General features: G+C 38.8%; 1 protein-coding gene across 2 annotated transcripts in view; it reads left to right on the top strand.

Moving 5' to 3' along the window:
- LOC128531649 (anoctamin-1) overlaps positions 1-24,000 on the top strand; it is a 47,870-nt gene that overhangs the window by 15,438 nt on the left and 8,432 nt on the right. For both annotated transcript variants that reach the window (XM_053505693.1, XM_053505692.1), the window contains 13 exons: positions 3,575-3,673; positions 3,828-3,979; positions 6,623-6,677; positions 9,561-9,612; positions 9,762-9,817; positions 10,108-10,149; positions 12,390-12,454; positions 12,559-12,693; positions 15,300-15,460; positions 19,064-19,146; positions 19,707-19,781; positions 19,849-19,923; positions 22,207-22,408. In XM_053505693.1, coding sequence (XP_053361668.1) covers positions 3,575-3,673; positions 3,828-3,979; positions 6,623-6,677; positions 9,561-9,612; positions 9,762-9,817; positions 10,108-10,149; positions 12,390-12,454; positions 12,559-12,693; positions 15,300-15,460; positions 19,064-19,146; positions 19,707-19,781; positions 19,849-19,923; positions 22,207-22,408 — 1,252 coding nt within the window. The remainder of the gene's footprint in view (positions 1-3,574; positions 3,674-3,827; positions 3,980-6,622; positions 6,678-9,560; positions 9,613-9,761; positions 9,818-10,107; positions 10,150-12,389; positions 12,455-12,558; positions 12,694-15,299; positions 15,461-19,063; positions 19,147-19,706; positions 19,782-19,848; positions 19,924-22,206; positions 22,409-24,000) is intronic.

Here is a 24,000-nt window from a genome sequence, read left to right as displayed (position 1 = left end):
AGGCGTTGTAGGCGCTGTGTTTACAAAACTATACTTTCAATTTAAAGTATAAAAATTGTGAGCGCAAAAAAGTATTTACCGCTTAAATAAGTTCCGTTTCAGTATCAATAGAATAAAATCGAGCTGTGTTTAAGTGTATAAATGCTCCTGTTTCTGGAGGAACCTGAACACACAACCACATGGATTCCAGGAAAGAAGTTTTGTAGAAATAAAAAAGTTGCCTAAAACAAGTTGATTTTAAGGCAAAAAAAAAAAACAAAAAAACTTGAAAAAACTATTTTCACAATGAATGACGGCCGTGAGTATTTTGTGATTTGGCTTGTTTTTCCCTGAGTGTGTGTTGTGTAGCTGTGTATACTCTGTGGGTTGTGTAGTTGTGGTGTTGCGTGTGAAATTATATAGATTATTTCTATACATGTGCATGTTGGAAACACACACACATTCACACACACTACACACACACACACACAACACACACAAGCACAAACACACACACACACACACACCCACACACACTATCAGTTACTGTGCTGATGCTAGCAGGAGAGCAGCTGTTGGTGGATCAGTTGGACTTTGGCTATGTATATCAGAGGTGAAGGTGAGGCGTCACTCGGCATGCTGGGATTGAGGTCATCGTCTGTTCTTCACGCTGCTTTGATCTCCGTGGCATCGTGTCGTTAGATAGAGAGGAAAAGCAAAAGAGAGGACTGTATGAACGTGAGTGAAGATGACATCATACCCTGTGGTTCTGTGGATGAAGGGCCAGGGGTCGTTTAGTGGTTAAGGCATTGGACTATGGTTCGGAAGATCCCAGGTTCAAACCCCACAACCACCAGGTTGCCACTGTTGGGCCCTTCAGCAAGGCCCTTAACCCTCAACTGCTCAGATGTATAATGAGATGAAAATGTAAGTTGCTTTGGATAAGAGCGTCTGCCAAATGACTAAATGTAAGTGGAGCCTGAATGATCAGCAGCTGATCCTTTACATCAGAACATCACAGCTGGTGCAACTTTTTGGTGATGTGATGTCGGAAAGCTGTGATTGTCCCATCACATTCCTCCATTCACACAGGCCCTGTCCAATCAGAACAAGTCGGCTTTAAGAAGCCACGCCCCCCAACCTACACATTCAGGCATGAAATCATTTAATAAGAACGTTTATCTGTGCTGGACTCAAATATTTGGACGTGTGCGTGGGTGTGTGTGTGTGTAAAAGAGAGACGTAGGGGGAGAGAGAGAGAGTTAAATAACCTCTACACTCTGAAGTGCCGGTAATTCTCTGAAACGGCACTGTTTTGTGTTTCAGTCGCGGAAGTGTGTGATATTTATTCTCAGTCAAAACATTTCTTATCGGAGTCGATTTGTTGTCATTTTTACTCACGCAGAGGGATTTCATCGTGCTGCCGTTTTCAAACATACCGATTTTCCAACTTTTTTCCTCATCACACACACACACTGCTTTTGGCCCTGCGCTCGGACCTTCAGCTTAAATCACATCGCTCTTCCTCTAGAGATGTTTGCACAGACTCTCCTAGCAGCAGGAACACACACTTAATCCAGAGGAAAAAAAAATATTTGTAAAATAAAGGGATAAGCGTAGAGCCCGAGTGTGAATTAGGTAACTGCCGGCCGTGCGGGAGGTCCGAGAGCCGGAGGTGCGAGTGTCTAGTGATTTAGAGTCGTTGCTGCATTTGGACGGAATACAGTAACTGGTGCGAATTACCCGGTACTGTAGAACAGTGGTTACAGGTCAGACACCCTCACAGATGAGGGGTCGGGGTGGGATGAGGTGCTGCTGTTTTGAACATTTCACTTGCTGTACAAAGCAGCGGTGTAGACAGGCGTACATTTCAGGGTGGTTGAAGGTAGAATTGTTTCGTTTATATATAAACAATAACCCGAAAGAATGAAAACGCCTGATTTACTCTTCTCATTAACTTAATCGAAACAGAATAAAACACAGAGAAGAAGCTGCACACCTTTTTGTTTATGCTGAAAATATCCAGAACAGTGTTAGCCTAACCGGGTGAAGTAGCATTAGCATTAGCAACCACTAAAGACCTGTAGACGACATGCCTGCTGTACTGCTTTCTTAATTGCTTTGATCATTTCGCTGATCAAAGCAATGATAACGTCACCGTTTGTTTGTTTTCTGGTCCCGTCTATGTATATTTACGGTACTGTACTGTATACGAAGACACCGTAACATTGGCTGGCTGCCAAGATGAAATGACCCCCTAACCCCTCTGTCATCATAGTACCCTCATTCTGATTGGCTCTTGTTGATTTTAGGTTGGTCCAATTAAAACATCTTTACACAAAGTTAGTAATTTGATAGGTTGAGAATGGTCAGGCTGTTTAGAGATCAGAGAGGACGTGTCATCAAGGCTAATTCACACGTTCTGTTACCGCAAGCACGGCGCAGCGCAGTTCGCATTAACATTCTAGTGTAGTTAAAGCATTTCAGCCATTATTCGTTTTGCTCGTTTATTTCCAGCACAAACTTCCGATTCTCCGACTGCACTTGTTTATAGTTTCTTTCTCTCGTTGAAGTCATCAGATGCCTCGTCGAGGCTCCTTCACCTTCATCACTCACGTCCGCCTCTGCCTCGTCCGTGACTCGACCCAGTTCATTTAAACTCATTTTAAACCTGTTTCAGATGAACTTACTGAACACCTCAGACGTAATGACCTTAAATGAGGTGGATTATTTATTTTATCATCATTTTCAACTTTTTCAATGTTTATAATCGGAGCACATTTTGTCAGGTTCAGACAGACAGGAATGAATTTTTATTGTTTCTGGTTCGAACTACAGCTGTTCTGTTTATCATGTTTCCGATTTATAAGCTTACGAATGTATAAATCCCAACAATAAATCAGCATGTGTATGTGTGTGATAGTACACGAGCTATTGTTTCAGGTTTTTGAGTAAATGTTCAAGGAAAATAGGGGCGGAGTTTATTCACCAATCAATAAATAGCTATTAATTTAATTACAGGTCCATGTAACGCCTGTGTACAATACCTTAATACAAAAGAGAGAAAAAAACACACATTTCAAATCAATATGAATATTATAAATCTTTGCATCAGTAATTTTCATCTCTGTTTCAGAAATCAACCTCAAAGAAACAAAGAAAGCAAATTCATGAACAAGTCTGTGATAAGAAAGAAAGATGAAGTAGAATGAACATATAATACAAGAATAATACAAGAATAAATATAAAAAATGATTTAATCTAACAGACTGTAACACTATAACAATGCTTACAGTTATCTCGCACGTGTTAAAAACACGATCCCCAGATTGAACTATTGCACTTTAAATTTACAGTAAAATTATTTGCACTTTGTTATACGGTAAATTGCACATTTGATGTCACCATTTTTATACTGCACTTTGTTTTTGATAATAAATAGGTGGAGGATAAAGAAGTTAATACCATGTACATCCTGTATATGCTGGTTATAGCAGCCGGTGTTTATATGACAGAGACAAATAAGAGATAAAACAGAGACAGATACATGTACATGTACATTTGTAGTGAAATATTTTGTCATGTTCTGTTTCAGACTAAGACGCCCGGTGTGGGCTTTGTGAAGATTCACGCTCCGTGGCATGTTCTTTGTCGAGAAGCAGAGTTCATGAAGCTCAAGATGCCAACAAAAAAAGTATGTTTTTAAAAAAAATAAACTATCCTACATTTTTACTCTTCTGTCACATGTTATTTCTGCTTTGTTCTTTTATTGTCTTTGTAATGTATCTGTGAAACACAGTTTTATGTGAAAACCCATCCTCAGCAGATAAAGTTAAACTGTGTTTAAGGTGTATGAGATGAAGAAAAGTGGAAGCCTCATGGAAAAAATCAACACGTTCATTTATAAAGTGACGGATCCTCTGCACCCGAATGTTGAGGAGAACAGGATAGAGAATGTCAAGCACCTCTCACACCCTTTCTCCAGAGAGAAACAGCACCTGTGAGTTAAACCTGCCTCTGAATCATCTCTGCTTTATCAGAGCAACCATCTGCACATGTCACTTTAACAAAACAGGATTAAATCCTTTGAATCCATTTTCTGTCTGTTTGCTGCTTAAATTACGTTGGATAAAAAAAAATACTCTCATTTCCTTGTGTCTGTTTTACAATCAGGTCCATACGGTTTTTCACATTGACACAATGTTTGTGTTTTTGCCTCTACAGAAAACCATAGTGAATTTGAAAAGAAGCAATCAAGATATGATCGAAATGTAGACTTTCAGCTTCAAATTTCAAGGGTTCAACTTTCTCAAAGTCACTAGTGATAAAACCACACTAATAATAACAACATTATTGCTCAGGCTGCATACTTACCTTTACATAACATGAATCCTATCTGACGGTCTCTTACACTTAACCTCCCATTCAATATCGATTAGTGTAATTCATCTTCCTCCTAAGTCTCTACATTAACTTCAGTTGGTCCAGAATAAAGTCACAATAACTGTCTAAGTCAGAAACACTCTGGTGGAGGTACTGTATGTTGGAGTATTACTGTCAAGGTCGACAATCAAGAGAGGACTTCATGAACACAAATACACAAGGTTTAGATTAGGATGCAAACTGGTGAGAACAATCAAGAGCAGATAGGACAGATTAGACTTTACTACTTCTACATGTACAGTGGAACCTTGGATTGTAAGCTTGATTAACTTGATAAGCGAGCAATGTCTTAATATATGAATATTTTGTCTGCCAGGCATAACGTGAACACTACTGAGCCAATTATTCTTTCCTCTCTCATGCTGCGGGATTATGGGTAATCATCTCCCATGCTCAGTCTCAGTGCGTGTGCATCACTCGTATAGTCAACATCCGAGCGATTCTTCCTCCTCTCCTGTCTTACTTCAGCTTCACACACACTCTAACAGAAACACTGCTGTTTTATTTTTACTTTACATTTTGTATTAATTGTTTTTATATGAATATTTTTGGGTTATGAATCATCTGAGTTTCTATTATTTCTTACGACGTAAATTTGCTTTGATGTACGAGTGATTCAATAAACAAGCACACTTCTGTAACGAATTATGCTCGCAATCCAAGGTTTAACTGTAAATACAAACCTTCCAAAAAATCTCCTAAAACATAATTGGTTGAAATGTACCAAAATGATGGACAGAGAAGAATAAAAGGAAGTGTCTACCACATCATCTGCAAAACATGGTAGAGGCAGGGTAGTGACAGGCACAACTTAGTACTGATTACCTGATTTCTTTTGTCCAAGTCATGTTTTAGAGCTGTGCAAAGAGATCAATCAAATAATCAATCGAATCTTTCAGATTAGATCATGTAGAGTATGTGTCTCCACCACACTGCTCAGGTGTGCAAGGGACCGATGAGCTAGGAACCCTTTTATCCCCTTCCAACATGCTGGAGTTTAAAAAGAATCATTGATTGAACCAACATAAAACAAAATTTTGAGTAAAGGATTCGCAACCAGTTAAACATTTAGGCTGTGTCAAATGCCTTTGATCTCAACTGGATTATAACATTTCTGATGGAAATCAATTAAAATGAGTTTTTAATGTATTTATCTGTAAAGTGTTTTATACATAGCATCTCAATGAGAGGCTACATCCTGTGCTGGTGATAGGAGAGTGAGGATAAATATGGTATAGCTATTGCTGTTTACTTCTTGGATAAAATAACTTTTGACAATAACAAGAAAGGACCAGGAGGGTTTTGATCTGGTTCATCATTGTGAACCTGGTTTTAAGTGGGTCACAGTAATGTTTCTGATTGCTGCTGATTATCTAATCGGCTTTCTTGTGTAACACAGTATGTTCCTCAAATGAAATGTTAGCGGATGAAACATTGCCAGCTCCATCTTAATAATCATTGAGTTTAATGTACATCAAGAACATTGACTTGGAAATCACAACATTGATACAGTTGAACAAATGCCTCAGCAGATGTACTGAACTGTCCTGGCCTTCAACTGTTCATCACGGAGCCAACCAGAGGAGACCAAATACTTGGTGTTCCTGCAAATGCGGTCTCTGCCAGGTCTCTGTGATCACCATCCAGTGGTGACAACCCGAGACACAGTTCATCATGACATAAAATACTCCAGGAAAGTTTGACGCTACTGTATGACCAAGGCCAAAAGATCATCTTTCTGAGAGTTGCAGTGATATCATACTTAAAATCCTGGAGGCTATGGACCTCTTCATTCCAAGCAATGCAATGACCAAGAGGTCCAGAAGTATATCAGTGCTTAGAAGAAAAATAGAAAAACTAGCAAGTGTTAATCAAAGCTTAATTTAGATACAGCGTATATGACTAAAGGCCACTGGACCTGATAAAATCCCTCCCTGAGTCCTGAAAGTGTGCACTGTAGAAATTGTAACACCATTCTTTGAGCCGTTCATCCTTTGCTTCAGATGTGGCAGTAAAAAGCAGCAAAGGTGATTCGGGCAGTGTGAAAACAGACAGGAACAAACACCAACACTACCTCATGCTTCAACACTTCTGGACTGGATTGGACATAATTTATTCATTTTAATCTGTTAAAATGTATTTCTTAATGCGATTACTTTTAATTAAAAGGCAGAGTTAAAGTAACTTCTCTTTCTTACAGATTTGATTTGTTGGACAGAGATTCATTTTTTGATAGCAAGACAAGAAGCTCAATAGTAAGTACATGAACTCGCCCCTGACTAACTGCTTTATATCCACAAAATATTACTTTTTTGTTGCTCTTTTGTAATTAGATAAAATTCATTTCCTATGATGTGGCATGGTGGCTTAGTGGTTAGCACTGTCACCTTGTAGCTCCAGGGTCCGGGTTCGATTCCCGGCCAGGTTTGATTCCTGTTTCTGTGTGCATGGAGTTTGCATGTTCTCCCTGTGCTTGGTGGGTTTCCTCTAAGTTCACCGGTTTCCTTCCTCAGTCCAAAGACGTGCAGATTAGGCTAATTGGGATTCCCAAATTGCTCATAGTGTGTGAAAGAGTCGTGTGTGTATGTTTCCTGCGATGGATTGGCACCCTGTTCAGGATGTACCCTGCCTCATGTTCTAAGTCTCCTGAAATAGGCTCCAGTCTTCCCTGTGCCCCTGAATACAGGATAAAGTGGTATAGACAATAAGTGAGTGAGTAGGGACTTTGAATGTTGGGACTATGAAAAGGAAGGCAGGAGAGTTGGTTGATATGATGCAAAGAAGGAAGGTGGATATACTGTGTCCTGGAGACCAGGTGGAAAGGTAACAAGGCTAGAAGCTTAGGAGCAGGGTTCAAGTTGTTTTACCATGGTGTGGATATAAAAAGAAATGGAGTAGGAGTTATCCTGAAAGAGAAGTGTGTAAGGAATGTTCTGTAGGTGAAAAGAGTACATTTACATTTACATTTAGGCATTTGGCAGACCTTATCCAGAGCGACTTACATTTTCATCTCATTACACATCTGAGCAGTTGAGGGTTAAGGGCCTTGCAACTACAGAGGAATAAAGCTGATGAGCCATACAATGAAGCTTTGGGAAAGAGTAGTGGAAGCTAGGTTATGGGCAGAGGTAAGCATTTGTGAGAAGCCATATAGTTTCATGCCTAGAAAGAGTACAACAGATGCAGTACTTTCTTTGAGGATGCTGATGGAGAAGTACAAAGAAGGTAACAGGGAGTTGCATTGAGTCTTCGTATATTTAATGAAAGTGTATGACAGGGTGCCGAGGAAGGAGCGGTGGTATTGTATGAGAAGGTCTGCAGTGGAGTTGTGCAGGACATGTATAAGAGCTGTAAGACTGTGGTGAGATGTGCTGTAGGTGTGACAGAAGAGTTCAAGGTGGAGGTGGGTCTGCATCAAGGATCGTCTTTAAGCCCCTTTTTGTTTGCTCTGGTGATGGACAGGATGACAGATAAGGTAAAACAAGAGTCTCCATGGACAATTATGTTTGCAGATGACATTGTGCTCTGTAGTGAGAGCAGGGAACAGGTGGAGGAAAAACTAGAGAGATGGAGGTACACTCTGGAAAGCAGAGGAATAAAGGTTAGTCGTAGCAAGACAGAATACATATGTGTGAATGAGAGGAACCTAAGGCTACAGGCAGCAGAGGTAGAGAAGGTGCAGGACTTTAAGTACTAAGGATCATCGGTCCAGAGCAACGGAAAGTGTGGAAAGGAGGTGAAGAGGCAGGTACAGGCAGGTTAAAATGGGTGGAGAAAAGTGTCAGGTGCGTCATGTGACAAAAAAGTATCAGCGAGAGTGAAAGGAAAGTTGTACAGGACAGCGGTGAGACCAGCGATGCTCTACGGCTTAGAGACAGTGGCACTGAAGAAAAGACAGGAGGCAGAGTTGGAGGTAGCAGAGCTGAAGATGTTGAGGTTCTCCTTGGGAGTGACAAGGATGGATAGGATTAGGAATGAGTTCATCAGAGGGACAACCCACGTAAGATGTTTTGGAGATAAAGTCAGAGAGGCCAGATTGAGGTGGTTTGGACATGTTCAGAGGAGAGATGGTGAATACTGTATATCGGTAGAAGGATGCTGAGGTTGGAACTGCCAGGCAGGAGGTCTAGAGGAAGACCAAAGAGGAGATTTATGGATGCAGTGAGAGAGGACATGAAGTTAGTTGGTGTGAGAGAAGAGGAAGAAGATGATAGGGTTAGATGGAGGCAGATGATTTGCTGTGGGAACCCTAAAAGGGAACAGCGGAAAGACAAAGAAGAGACAATAAGTGAGTGGGTGAGTGAGTAATTTTCTCTGAAGCATTTTTAGGAGATTAATATAATTGATAAATTCTACTGTTACAGTGTATTTGATTGAATTATCACTATTTTATGGAGATTTATTAAGTGTAAATTAAATTAAATATAAACTCAGTTCTAAAGGTGATTATTAAATCTCTTAAGATAACACTGCAAAAAAACACTGATAATAATAAAATAATTTAAAAAATCTTTTAGAATTAGATCTGTAAGCTAGAAAAGGAAGCAGCATATGATGTAAAAGACTAACAAAAAAAAAAAGGCTCTGGAATTTGCTGCACAGACAAAGAAGCAGATGTGATAAAGTCCTCAGAAGGCCTGTGGCTGTTTCTGCAGGATGTTCTGTTCGAAGCAGCTCATTTCCTCATGAAACTGCACAAATTGTTCCCAAGACTATATTTTTAGCTAAAAAAGTTTGGTTTAGGGTTAAGCCTACTTCTAACCCCGAGGTTAACCCTTAGGCAGAGCTGAGGCTTAATCCGATCAGTAACTCAGAACCCCCTGAACCCCCAGCGTCCCTTTATAGTACATACATTTATAATCATACATCTACTGTACCAAAGTTTGTTTTTAAACTTTGGCATTGCATTTATATTATTTTATAATTCTCATAAATTTATTAATTAAATTACATGAAACTAAATGATAAACAGTGACATATTTATATATATGTGTGTGTGTATATATATATGTTTTTTTGGGGAAAATTTAGCAAAAATAAAATGTGAAATTCTTTGCATAAATATGCGATTTGCGCTTATAAGAAATCTAATTTTGCAAATAAATCTCCAGAATGTTAATATTTTTATCCGATTGCAGGTGTTCGAGGTTTTAAAGAGGACAAAATGCACAAAGTCGAACTTCAGTATGGGTGAGCCCTTTGCTTATCAGTAAGACAGATGTTGAACGTGTTGATAAACACTGATTCAATGTTACAGGCTGTGTTAAAAGTGTTTAACTCACTACTGCAATGACTGTGTGCTAAATACTAGGGTGACTTTTTTATTTTTTTATTTTTAGGAATAACAAGTCTTTTGGGCAGCGGTGCATATCTGGCTGCATATCCACTACATGATGTGAGTCTGCTGTATGTAAATAAACCTAATGATTTATTTGTCTCTGAATGTCGAGACATTGGTTTTCAGAAATTTAATTTACACAGAGTTTATGTTTCAAAGGTGAAACAAGTGATAATTTACACTAACTCTGAACACTATTTTATACTTTTATAGAGAAAGACCACATAAACACAAACAAACAAGTCAATCAGTGTGTGTGTGTGTGTGTGTGTGTGTGTGTGTGTGTGTGTGTGTGTGTGTGTGTGTGTTTATATAAGGTTTAAGATTCAGTGTGTGTTTCCTCACAGGGTGATGTAGATGGAGAAAATGCACAGCCGAATGACAGGAAGGTAAGTAAAGAAACACACACACGCACACACACACACACACACACACACACACACACACACACACACACACACACACACACACACGCACACACACACACTTACTGTTATCAGTAAATTATGTTTAATTATTAGATTAGACATTAGAAAGGTTTCATTTTAGTGTACTTATCTTAGTGTAATATCATTTGCTGCTTACAATTATTTTATGATAGTGTTGGTTGGGGTGATGGGAATGATTGTGGTGATGGTGGTGGTGATGTTGGTGGTTGTTGGGGTGATGGTGATCATGGTGGGAGGAGGTGATGGTGGTTGTGGGGGTAATATTATGGTGGTGATGATAGTAGTAATGGTGGTGGTTGGGGGGTTATGATGGTACGATGGAGGTGGTAATAGGGGTGATTGTGAGGGTGGTGATGGTGATGTTTGTGGGGGTGATGGTGATGATTGTGAAGGATGGGGTAATGGTGGTGAGGCTGGTGATGGTGATGGTTGTGGAGGTGATATTATGGTGGTGATGATGGTGTAAGTGATAGTGGTATTGGTGGTGGTCAGAGTGATGCTGGTGGTTGTGGGGGGTGATGGTGAAAGATATGATGGTGGTGATAAGGGTGGCGATGTCTTTTGTTGGTGTTGGTGGTTGAGGTATTTGGTTTATTCAGATCTTCAGAATAAATTGTTTAGAATATTCAGCTGGTGAAGGTATGACATGTCGCAGTTGGTGATGCAGTGAAGGCCTTTCTATACTGATGCAGGATCCATGACTAAGTATTTCTACTTCACATTTACAAAGAAGGTTATACTGTTTCTTTGCTTCTCTTCTTCTTTTTCTTCTACCTCTTTTGGTTGCTCCCATTAGGGGTCACCACAGCAGACCATTTTTTTCCATCTAACTCTGTCTACCACATCTTTCCTTGTCATTCCAACCTCTTGCATGTCCTCTCTCACCACGTCCATAAACCATCTCTTAGGCCTTCCACTTCTCCTTCTGTGTGTCTCCAAACCATCCCACCTGCACAGTCCCTCTAATTTACCAATTCCTAATCAAGTTCATTTTTGTCAGTCCCAAAGCAAATTGCAGCATCTTTAGCTCTGCCACCTCTGATTCCTGTCTTTTTATCAGTGGCAACATCTCCTTGCTCTTTCTATTGATCATAATATCACCCGCAAACATCATAGTCCATGGAAAATTTACCCTTACCCTGTCCATCACTATTGCAAACAGGAAGGGACTAAGAGCCGATCCCTGATGCAGTCTCACCTCCACCTTTAACCAGCCGGTCGTATCTACAGTATGGTACACCCTACTGCTGTAACGCTGTCCTTATACATATCTTATTCACCTTGATACTTGTCAGCCACTCCTACAGTAACTTCCTTAACCTTCTTCCACTACTCTTTTCCATACCTTCATGGTGTGGCTTATCAGCTTTATGCCTCTGTAATTAATTCTGCTTTCCCATCATCTTAAAAATTGGAACTCAAACACTTCTTCTTCACTCATCAGGCATCCTCTCACTCTCTTAGATCTTGTTAGATAATCTAGTAAGCCACCCCACTGTCATCTCTTCTGAACACTTCCATGCATCCACTGGAATGTCATCTGGATCAACTGCCTTTCCAGTCTTCATCCTCTTCATAGCTTTGTCCAGCTCCTTTGACTCCTTCCTGAGTGAATAAGGTTTGCAATAAGATAAAACATATCTTTATTGTCATTATATCGGGTATAATGACTGTATGGCATCTACTTATAAAATCAAAAGAAGAAAAAGGAAAATAAATCTGCTAATAAAAAGCAGCATTTAGTCATGTGCAAAAGCCGGGGATGTTCCTTAGTCTATTTGTGTTGGATCTAATTGACCTGATTTCCTGATGGCAACGTATCGAACGGGGATTAGTCAGGGTGTGTTCTGTCTCATATGGTGCTGTTGGTCTTCATCCTCACATTGTGTGTTCTTAGAAGGCTGATGTCAGTAAACATGTCCAGACTGGATCTTAAAATTCATGCAGGGCCATCAAAACATTCCTGTAGTTTGTAGACTGGGTCCATTTATTGCTTTTGCTAATATTATATAATAATAGTCTCAAATTTTAGTTTCAGGCCATAGATTGGCCAAAGCAGCATGAGGAACAGAACAAGAATAATTAACAATGAAATATATAACAACAATAATATTTAGAATAATGTTCCAAATGCTGTGTGTGTGTGTGTGTGTGTGTGTGTGTGTGTGTGTGTGTTTCAGCTGCTATATGAGGAGTGGGCAAGTTACAGTGTTTTTTATAAATATCAACCCATTGGCTTGATCAGGTAAGAAAGTATAATTTGTGGTGGTTATTATTTGTATTATTATTATGTACCATGTGCTGTTCTGTTCCGCCCGTAACCACGCCCTTCTGCTGTTTTTCCTATAGGAAGTACTTTGGAGAGAAGATCGGTCTTTACTTCGCTTGGCTGGGAGTTTACACTCAAATGCTGATTCCTGCGTCTCTGGTGGGAGTGTTTGTGTTTCTGTACGGCTGTGTTACCGTTGATGACGACATCCCCAGGTAAGTAATAATATAATAATATTATTTAAGTACTAAGAATATGAAATTACACAAATACACATAAACACTGATTACATCCTTTTAAGGGCATGACGTAATTTAAACACCAACAATAATTACGCATCAACACCAGTAGTTATTTTCACATGTATATACTCCACATGTCTGTACTATAATAGTTTTATTGTAGGAACCTTTTTTACTTTTCCTCCGGTCACAAGTACAGCAAATATCTGACTACTGGACCGGATGAAAGACTACACCTAGAGTCCAACAAGCAACACATGCATTCATTTTTGCAGATTCACATGATCTACTTTCTTGCTAATCAAAAGATAGTTATAATCTTACTTAATATTAACTCAGATAACAAGAAACAGATAACCTGATAATTCCGATAGCGCTCACCTTTACGTGACAAAATTAAAAACTAAAACAAACCGACTGGGTGTAATAAAAGATCTTTATATAAAAGCATAAAGAAGAACAAACTCCAATGTTAATTCTTTATGGGTTAATCACTGATAATAGAGGCTTTACAAATGGAAATTCTGCGCCTATTAGTAATTTACACGTTTATTATACTGTTGTCATGCGGTGAGCTGAAATCGGTTATTTAGACATCACACTTCCTCTTCACACCTGACTGCAGCTGTGGATCAGGTGGTAATGTCTCCGCTTGACTCCTAGAGCTCTGATGGTGACCGTCTACTAGCCGATACTAAGGGTGTCTGTGTTCAGCCTTTAAATGGGAGTATAAACCTACAGGAAGGAATAGAACTTCATTCATTAAGGCGGGCACGTGCTACCTCAAGCTAAATAGGCAGGATGTCTGTCGTGTCACCCAACGGTACCCCCATGTAGAGCAAACATGCATACAGTATGGAGAATTTGAGCAATACTGAATGTGAGCAATGAAACAGGAGCTTCAGTTGTCTTAAAATAACACATTAAGACACAGATGAGTTTTTCGTTATTGTTCTATGTGAGCAGGCCATCATTCACACTTTCACCACCCTCCCGCAGTGCGTTCTGTTTACAAGGCGTGTGTGTGTGTGTGTGTGTGTGTGTGTGTGGTTAGTCAGGACGCCTTGGCTGTGTTCACACCGCCTCAATGCAAAAACACACATGGCAGGTAGAGAGCACAATTACAAAACACTTGGCTACAAACTAGAACGGATTACCAAATAATATGATCATAAATAAATACAATCATTAACTTTGTGATCTGACATTCTATATTTTAGAAAATGTGTTTTATTTAATATGAATACACACACACATACACAGCTGAAGTAGTTTTCCGTAATGTATTATGGTAATTTGTATTCACTTTCTCTGATTCCTCTGCACCAACATGATCAACTTCATCCGTTATGTGAATACATTGATTTAAGTGGAATGCATCAATAATTGCTTTCGTTATGGTGAAGTTATGGTTTTGGTTATTTACTGTCAGGTTAATATAAGGATTGATCTTCCAGACAGAAAATGAGTGCTGACTAATCCTGAAAATTTTTGATTTTTAGAAACTAATAGAAAAAAAAAACCCTAAAAATAATAGATAAAAATTATTTGTTGGGTGCATCCCTAGTTTTGATTATAACTAACTTGTGTAAAAAATGTCATAAACACGCAAACATGTATCAGTCACTAAACAGTTTGGCAGCAAAATGAGATATTTCCAATTTTGCAATTTTTAATAAAGCAAGAAGTATTGGAACCCGATAAAGGACAATTTGTGCATGTTTGCTCTGAGTCACAAGTACAGTACGCTAAAAACACAAATAGTAACATATGTTAAAATTGTTTGTGTTATATCAATGTCAATGTAATATTTCAATTTCTTAAACACTACAACTGCACCTCCCACAGTTTTCTCACAGTGGATAAATTCAATTCAGTTACATTTTACTTATTTAACACTTTTAACAATAATTGCCACTTTTAACCATTGTTGCAAAGCAGCTATGCAGAAATTAAAAGTGATATAGAAATAAATTAGAACATATACAAAAAAAGTACAGACTATATTTGTATATATATCTGACTATATTTGTGACATTTGTTCTTTTTATAAAACATTTACTGTAAGTGCATCATGGCTCCCAAAAGGAGAAAAAACAGTGCAAGTGAAAGCAGGGAAAAAAGATCATAAGAATGTATCGTGGACATTAAGTCACACACACCTCTCGTTTATTCCTGCTGGTGTGATTCAGTCGCTGGGACTGAGTAAAAGCGTTTTAATTTAATTGTGTGTTAATTATTTTTTACTTGTTTGTGGTTAGTTTATTTAGGAATTTCTCGTCCAAATTAACTTTTAACTGTGTACTGCGGGAAATCTATAAAACTATAACTTTAATTAAGGATCACATAAGTATTATTATTATTATTATTATTATTATTATTATTATTGCTTTTTTTTGTTTCAAAAACAAAGTAAAGCCACATGATTTTAAGTGATATTTTAGGAGTTGGTGTTAGCACTCAGTCACCTGTTTCTTCACCTGCTTAGAATCTTTATTTGTGAATTTTCAGTGGTGCCATTACATTGTCTTTCCAAATAAATCAATAATTACTTGTCTGTCTGTCTGTCTGTTGGTCAGTATGGAGATCTGTGATGAGAGGAGAAACATTACCATGTGTCCACTATGTGATGGAGTTTGCGGTTTCTGGAATCTGAGCACAGCGTGTGCAACAGCAAGAGCCAGTCACCTGTTCGACAACCCAGCCACCGTCTTCTTCTCCATCTTCATGGCCCTGTGGGGTGAGCACACACACACGCACGCACACACACACACACACATGACTCACACACTTTTTTTTTATAATATTTTTTAGATTTCTATAAAAATAAGAAACGTTTTATAATGTGTAATGAGAAAACATTTAAAGCACAAACCGTTGTTCCATACCTGCAGTGAGCTCAGACTGTAAGGGGAATATTATTCATGTCCCAGGTAATGATGTGCATCATTATTATGCAGCTTTGTAATGAAGGCAGAGTCTAAATTAGCTCATTTTCATCATTTACTCTTGACATGTGATCATGTCCGGAATTAAAAAGTTAATAATTGATAATTTCTCTCTAATTTTGGCACTGTTATTTCCTTCAGCACAAGTTGTAATAAAGAAATGCCAATATTTCTGCCCATTCATTTTCTTCTTAATAAAAATCAGTCTCTCAGACAGTTTAAATCATTATCTTAGGTTTGGGTTTAAAGGTACAGTGTGTAAAGTTTAAAGGGTTTCTGTACCTGAAAAAAAAAAAGGTTGGAGTTTTGTGATGTAATAAGATGAAGACTTTGGGTTGTTTGTATCATTTTGCACCAACCGAGCAAACAGACTGCTTTACACAATGTATTATTATTTATTGTGAATCTGTTTTATTTCAGATTATATTGAAGAGAGTTCACCCAGCACTGCTTCACCCACTAACACGCTAAAAAACTTTTGGAACTTAAATCAAATAACATGCTAACAAATACCTGGAATTCCTTAGTAAACACTGTGCTGCAAATAGGAACCACCTGAAACATCAAAGCAACCTTCTACCCTACTAGCAACCCTACCAACTGCTTGGTATAGCATAGCAACCAGCAAGAAATAGCCTATCGACCGTATGCAATACTTTAACAACCACTTTTAACTTTTAAAACAATTTTAATAGTAAGAGCTTTTAGTGGGCTCTGTCAAACAAACATGAGATCATCCATGAGCATGAGCTCCTAACCTTCTGAGTGTAAATGTACTTAAGTTTTGTGTGTAATTAGGTTCAGGTTTATTTGTATGAAATCTTTAACAATGAACATTGCAACAAGTACATTTATAGAAATAAACAAATTCAAGATTTTTATTGTACATTTATATACCGAATTTCGTCCTAAGAAAAAAAGGAACCAGACTCCTCCAGGTTTCAGAGAGTAGTGTAATTATCAGTAACTTCCATTTTATACAAATGAAAATGTATGAACAACATGAATATCAGAGTTCTTTTTTAAAGGCAATGGTTTCGCTGTCATACCTACAGTCCATTACCTTATCTACAGTATCTACAGTTACCTTTAAGTCAGTGTCCACATCATCAAGTGATTATTAGTTAACGAAAATTCTAATCAGAATTAAGTCCCCAGGATGGATAAGGCCAGTTTGGAGAGTCAGAATCTCCTTGACATTGGGACAGGGGCATGGAGCTGATAGAGAAAGGGTAAAAAGAGAGAGTATGCTATGGATACTAATTCTAGAGTAGCATAAAGTCAATGTATATTTTGTGCAAGCAGGGGATCCGGTAGGCCTAACTATGACAGCATAACTAAAATGACAGAACGACAGAAACAAGAAAGACTGGAGGCCTCTTTGGGAAGTAAAGCAACCAGTCACTCCACCATCAACACACCTGAGTAATCTATGGGGATTTGTAAGCAAAAGCTCTGCCCCCTGCTCAAGTTTTTATTATACAAGGTACCAAAAAATGGCCTGCAGCTTTTTGAAGTAGGCTTGGAGGAGACCTTGGAGGAGACCATCATAAAAGATCAGATGTTTGCTCCCGACAAGGGCTTTATAGGTCAATAATTGTATTAAGGTACTATTGTAATGAAACTTTTTAAGTGCACGAGGGATTATATATAATATATTTTAATTATAATTCAGTTCAATCAGTTTTATTTGTATGGCGCTTTTAACAATTATCATTGTTGCAAAGCAGCTTTAGACAATCTTTCAAATTAGAAAATCAAATTATGGAAATTTGTATGAAATGAAAAAAATGTGCATAAATTAAAATGATCAGATTGTCCGTGAAGAGCAAGCCAAGGGTGATGGTGACAAGGAAAAACTCCCTGAGATGGCAATAGGAAGAAACCTTGAAAAGAACCAGACTCAACAGGAAACCCATCCTCATTTGGGTGATAACGGATAGCAGGGATTGATCTGCAGTCATACTGTTTGTGAGGAGGCTGGAAGCTCATGCTCATGCTCTTTAAGTTCATTATTGGTAGCTTGGTTAGGATTTAGGAAATTCCAGTCCTGACTAGCAACCAATCACTTCACCGTCAACAAACCTGGGTGATCAATGAGACTATGTCTGTTTTCATAATATGCAGTACTGACAAGCAGCCTGCATCCTTTGATCAAAGTAGGCATTGCCTACTTTGAAAGTAGGCATTGCCTACATTGCCTACAGTAGAAGCAAGCTTTTAGTGAACTGCTAGTGTCTTGCGATCCGTAAGACACTAGCAGTTCACTAAAAGCTTGCTTCTACTGTAGAACTTCTGTCTTGTCAGGATTAAGCGGAGGAAAGTTAATTTACACTTAGTCTCTTTTGTCTTTCACACATTGCTTAAATTTATTAAGATGATTTTTCTTATTTAAGGAAAAAAAAAGTTGTGGGCCTAAAACTGAACCCTGTGGAACACCAAACGTCATTTGAGAACATGCAGAATAGTCACCATTTAAATCTGATAATGAACAGTCAAATAGGATCCAGTCAAATAGATAGGGCCGTTCCCTTAATTCTTACTACATTTTCTAATCTGTGAAGAAGAATACTATGATCAATTGTGCCAAAAGCTGCACTGAGGTCGAGTAACACAAGTATAGTGATGCAACACTGATCAGAGGCCAATAGAAGGTCATTTACTACTTTATCGAGTGCTGTCTCTGTGCTGTGATGAGGCCTAAATCCTGACTGATACCGTTCATGTATGCTATTTCTATGTAGATTTGAGGATAGCTGCTGCGCTATTATCTTTCCCAAAATCTTCGAGATAAAGGGAAGGTTTGATATCAGCCTATAATTGGACAGCTGACAGGGGTTGATGTCAGGTTTCTTAATTGGTCGTGTAAAAGATTTGGAGACACTGCTGAGTGAAGAGTTAATTATTTTCAACAGGGGTTCTGTTATTGCTGGTCTATCTGCTTGAGAAAATGTGTCGGTATGGGATGGAATACACAGGTAGATGATTTTAAAGAAGAGATGAGTGAAATTAGTGCATTCTGTTCTAGGGGAGTAAAGTATTCTAGGTTCTGATGTTATGGGGTTGATTTATCATCTGTATCACTGAAATTGTCTGGTTTTAAAGCCTGAGTTTTGCCTAACATTTATGATTTTGTCATTAAAACTCCTCACTACTACATGTTATTGATGTGAAGATTTCTGTATCGGTCTTATTTCAAAATCTATTAAATAAGAATTTTCTATAAGAGTGGAGAGATTCATCGATCTAGCAGCACTATGTGTTTTTTTCTTTTCATAGTTCGACGCTTTCCTGAAATGCCTACAGTTTAGTTTGACGACATTTAATGTATTGTCAGACCATATAAGAGCCATCTGTTGTAGGTTTAAGTGTGTTTGTCTGTGTGTTTGTTTTAGCTGCATTCTTCATGGAGCATTGGAAGCGGAGGCAGATGCGCTTGAACTACGAATGGGATCTGACAGGATTTGAGGAGGAGGAGGTGAGATCATGTCTCAAAAACTACCAAATACTCAATTTACCTTACTCTTACATAAAGTTAAAGGTATAAATAAAGAAATATCAGCTTACAATGCTGTCAGTCATACTTCATGGTCTAGAACGATGTCTGCTCTAATAATCTGTAATATTTATTGTAGATTTAATATATATATTATAAATTGAATAATTTATTTTGTCACCCCTCCCCCGCTGGTGTGTGTAGGAAGCACAGAAGGTTTGAAACATTTTCAGCTTTAACACCTCTTTAATGATCTGTCCATTTTTTTCCCTCTCAGTCTTTTTTCCTCTTGCTTGTTTGGCCTCTTTTCTTTTAGAACACACACCCACATCCTTAATATCACCAAAGCTGCAGGCTAAGAGACTAATACACACATCCTCTAAACTCACACACTCCGAAACACACAATGTTCACTAAATAATTCACTCTGTTTGGGTGTGTTTGGGTGTGTCAGTGTGTGAGAGACAGGGAGAGAGAGAGAGAGAGAGAGAGAGAGAGAGAGAGAGAGAGAGATAGACCTCACGGTGTTTCTTCTCTTTCAGGATCACCCGAGAGCCGAGTATGAGTTCAGAGTTATGCAGAAATCCCTCAAGAAAGAACATAAAAAGTCCAAAAAGGTAAAATTCAATCAGTTGCATTTTCTTTGTGTTTAGGTGAAATAAGTAAGGATGTTTTTTTCTCCAGACAGAGAAAGAGAAGCTGACATGCAAAGACAGATGTCCCGCCTATATGACAAATTTAGTGATGATGCTTTTAATGGTAAGTCTGTCTCTCTCTCTCTCTCTCTCTCTCGTCTCTCTCTTCAAGGGTTATTTGCAGTGGTGTCAAAAGTATTCACATTCATTACTTGAGTAGAAGTATAGATACTGTGGTTTAAAGTATCAACTCAAGCTTTTTACTCAGATAAAAGTGTAAAAGTACTGGTTTCAAAACTACTTAAAGTATAAAAGTAAAAGTAACTCTAAGAATTAAGGATAAAAGCTTAGGCTGTGCCACGAGCCTACAGTGGCTTGCATTCATTCCTGTTCCCCTCCTGGTGCTGTTTCCTTCATCGCTGGTGTTTGGTTGTGACATTTCGCTCGGATCTTGAGTCTCTATCACGGACATCTTCGTCTACTTATCACAACCTTATCAACCCCAAAATTTTATTTAAACGTCCTTGCTGGAGTGTGTGACGTGACGTCATGTGCAGGTGCGATGGATCGCGTACCAACCAATAGGGTGTCGGAATGGTATGTTTATACTTCTCATCCAACCACAATCAAATTCGCTCCATCTGGATGGCGTGATTTATCCGGATGCTTTTTTGTTTGTTTGCTTTTTGAATGACGAGCTGAAATAAAATAGGAGTAACGAGGCTATTTTTAAAATTTAAAGAATAGAAAGTACAGATAATTCCGTGAAAATGTAAGGAGTAGAAGTAAAAAGTCGGCTGAAAAATAATTACTTCAGTAAAGTATAGATACCCAAAATTTCTACTTAAGTAAGGTAACAAAGTATTTGTACTTCGCTATTTGACACCTCTGGTTACTTGGCCAGCAAAATATTGACATTTGTATTTCCAATGCTTGGATACAGACTTTAGACGGCTTGATTTAACAAATCAAATAATAACTACAGGAATAAACAGATAGAAACAGAGGTACAGTCAAAATAATGCACTAGTGATGAAACTCACTGAACAAAGTAAAATTTTGTCTGTGCATTTATTTATATTGTCGATTTAGACTGCTGTTAGAGAGGAAAAATGCAGATGTTTAAAAATACCTGCAAGGCTCTCAAAGTGAGAGCACAGACTCTTCTCTCTCTTTCTGTATCTTTGTGTGTCTTCTTGTTAAAGTGCTACATGGATAAACTGAACTAAATCACTTAGTGCATTTGAGCTTTTGCACACTGCAACTAATCATAAACTGAAACTAGAACACCAGAAATGAATACAGAACATGATCAGAAACGGGACGCAAAAAACGATGACAACATAATCCTCCGGTGATCTGGCCCCAACCTGTCAGTGGAAGCTCATTTAAGTGCTGTAAGTTGGAATTTGAATGGATCGGATTTGTTTCTCAAGCACATCCCACACGCACTCGATTACATTAACATCTTGGAGACTTTGGAGACGGAGTCAACACCTCGAACTCTGTCTTGCTCCTTAAACTGTTCACAAAATGCAGCGAACAGCTCAATACGCAAAAAACAGTGTCCTGACTCCTTCGTATTAAAGCCAGTTTTCACTTTTACAAGTCAAGTACGTTTTTTTGTCATTTTAACCATATACAGTTTAGTACAGAGTGAAACGGAACAGCGTTCCTCCAGGACCAGGTGCTACAACAACATAAATTACCAACATAAATTCATGACACTAACTAGCTAACTAACTAAAAATCCTAATTAACTAACTAGCTGAGACAAGACAGGTTGACTTTTTTAAATTAACAGAAAACTATCCAAGTCCTGTACAAAAGAGACAACATAAAGTACACGTGCAAATGTGCAAACAAGAGTGACAAAGTGGCAAAATGACACATTTCACATACAGCAGTTTGTTTCACAGTAGCTCTTTTAATTGGATCAAACTGCACAGGCCAGGCATCACGTCCGACGTTCACGGACGGACCTCGGCTGCCCATGACCCCTCCTCATTCCTTGAGGCACTTTTGGTAGGGCCTGACCAATGCAGACGGGAAACATCCCACAAGAGCTGCAGTTTTGGAGACGCTCTGACCCAGTCGTCTGGACATCACAATCAGGCCCGGGTCAGAGTCACTCAGATCCTCGCACACATTTTTATCAACTTCAGTGGGTGTACAGACACCAACTTAAACTCTTGAACATATATCATACTGACACTTAACCCCTGCTGGACATCTGTGAAATTGAAACTACATGGTTTGTTAAATGTTGCATATACAGTATTTACTGATATTGTACTAAGGCTGTGCAACCTTCTGGAAAAATAATGTCCTATTACTGTTATGTAAAGCTGTTTCGAGTCAGTACCGGCTTTTTAAAAAAAACAACATATTTTTATATGTTAAACAGATTGGCGTGACCTTTGCTATCGTCTTTGGTGTGATTTTGTACCGAATTTCCACAACATGGGCCCTGCACATGAGTTCCAACCCGACAACACGCTCCAATGTTCGTCTTACGGTCAAAGCCACAGCAGCCATCATCAACCTGGTGGTCATCCTCATCCTGGACGAGGTGTATGGTGCTGTAGCACGCTGGCTAACAACACTGGGTCAGTTGTCATTCTGTCATTTCAATACCGGATGTACTGTATAACTCTATTAATATATTAATATATAGAAGTAATGATGTGGAACATAATTCTACTGTTAGCGGTAATTGTGATATTGCTATGGCAGTTTATGTCCCATGCTGATTTTTCTGCACACTTTTTAGCTCATATTTTTTACGAATATATAAAAACTTAATAAAAGTTAATATCAACCTCAGGAAAAGCCCTTTTTTTAAAATGCTGGTAACTTTAATTGTGTAAAAATATCTGTTATAAGCATGATAAAATGCATGTTGATTATTATAGTGGCTGTCCCACTGTCCCGACGCGTGTTTAAAGATAGGTAGGTGGTGTTTATTTAATTTTTTTTTGCCTTTATGGGATCTGATCCAGGCAGTCACTGGAGGCCAGTGTAGGGGGTGCAGTATTGGAATGCTTTGGAAGCACCTGGGAAGGTTGTAGTCAACCAGCTAAATTCTTGATTATGACAGGGACCTGAATGGCCTCTGTGAAAAAGTCCTGCAGGTAAAAGTCACACACTATAAAATAGCAGACTTGCTGAATGTGTGTCAGTACCTGTTTTTGCCAACAAAGAAGAAAAAATGATTCTCAAATGCTACAATGGCAACATGAATGCAACAAGCAGATGACAGTTACCGAGTGACACGCGTAATTATAAAAAGACGTCACTCGGCTGGAAAGAAGATCGTTGTGGTCGACAACTGACGGTCAAACTCGCTGAAAATAATAAGAGATCATTAAGAAGTGAAGGTCTGTTGTCTCCACACATTGTTGACCAGAAACAACTGACAGGCAGAGATGGACTCTCGATTTTTCACCCAATGACATGGAAACAACTTGAAAACATGCGATGCAACTACAACAAGAAGAAAAATGAAGAAATGATTTTTGGGATCAGACGTGCACAATCTGGAGGCCATGACACCCTCATGAGGGGACTCAACCGAGAATCATGAGGCGACTCCCAAAACACCATGCATGTGGAATAAGCCATGTGTCTGTTCACAAATGAATACACCAGTACCGTGCATTACTGTGGTCACATGACCGTGCACACATTTTTTTCCCTTATTCAGCCATCTGCTTGCTCATTTTCGGGTGACAGTCGAGAGCTATCGTCTGAGGAATAGAACCAGCGGAGACAGATAAAGGCAAGAGGGAGACGTACGTTCAAACAAGATTTAACAAGTAACATCAGTCAGTCAAACTGTAGTAATTAAAGGCATTTTCTGATTCCTGGCGACTGCTCGACTGTTACAGTACCTGCCGGCCCAAGTGAAAGGGCCGCCTTATCCCCGTGGGGTTGGATAGACAGTTGGTTTCCCTTAGTAATCCGGGGTTGTTTGCAGTGACAGATGGAGGCATCTCCTTACCTTCGCCAGGAGCCACCCTTGTCCGTGCAGTGCAGGGAACAGACATGTTGGTTCATAGCCACGTTTCTGTGAAAGAGAACATGCAGCAATCCCTCAGATCGTGTTAGTGGGAAGACGTCGCAGTCAAGTTTGTTCAGTTTATTTTTGAGAGCCAGAATGTTAGTGAACAGAACGCCAGGGTGGGATGCTGTTGTAGTC

The sequence above is a fragment of the Clarias gariepinus genome, chromosome 10 (genome assembly GCF_024256425.1).
Source record: "Clarias gariepinus isolate MV-2021 ecotype Netherlands chromosome 10, CGAR_prim_01v2, whole genome shotgun sequence".
NCBI lineage: Eukaryota > Metazoa > Chordata > Actinopteri > Siluriformes > Clariidae > Clarias > Clarias gariepinus.
This window is presented reverse-complemented; position numbering and strand designations above follow the sequence as displayed.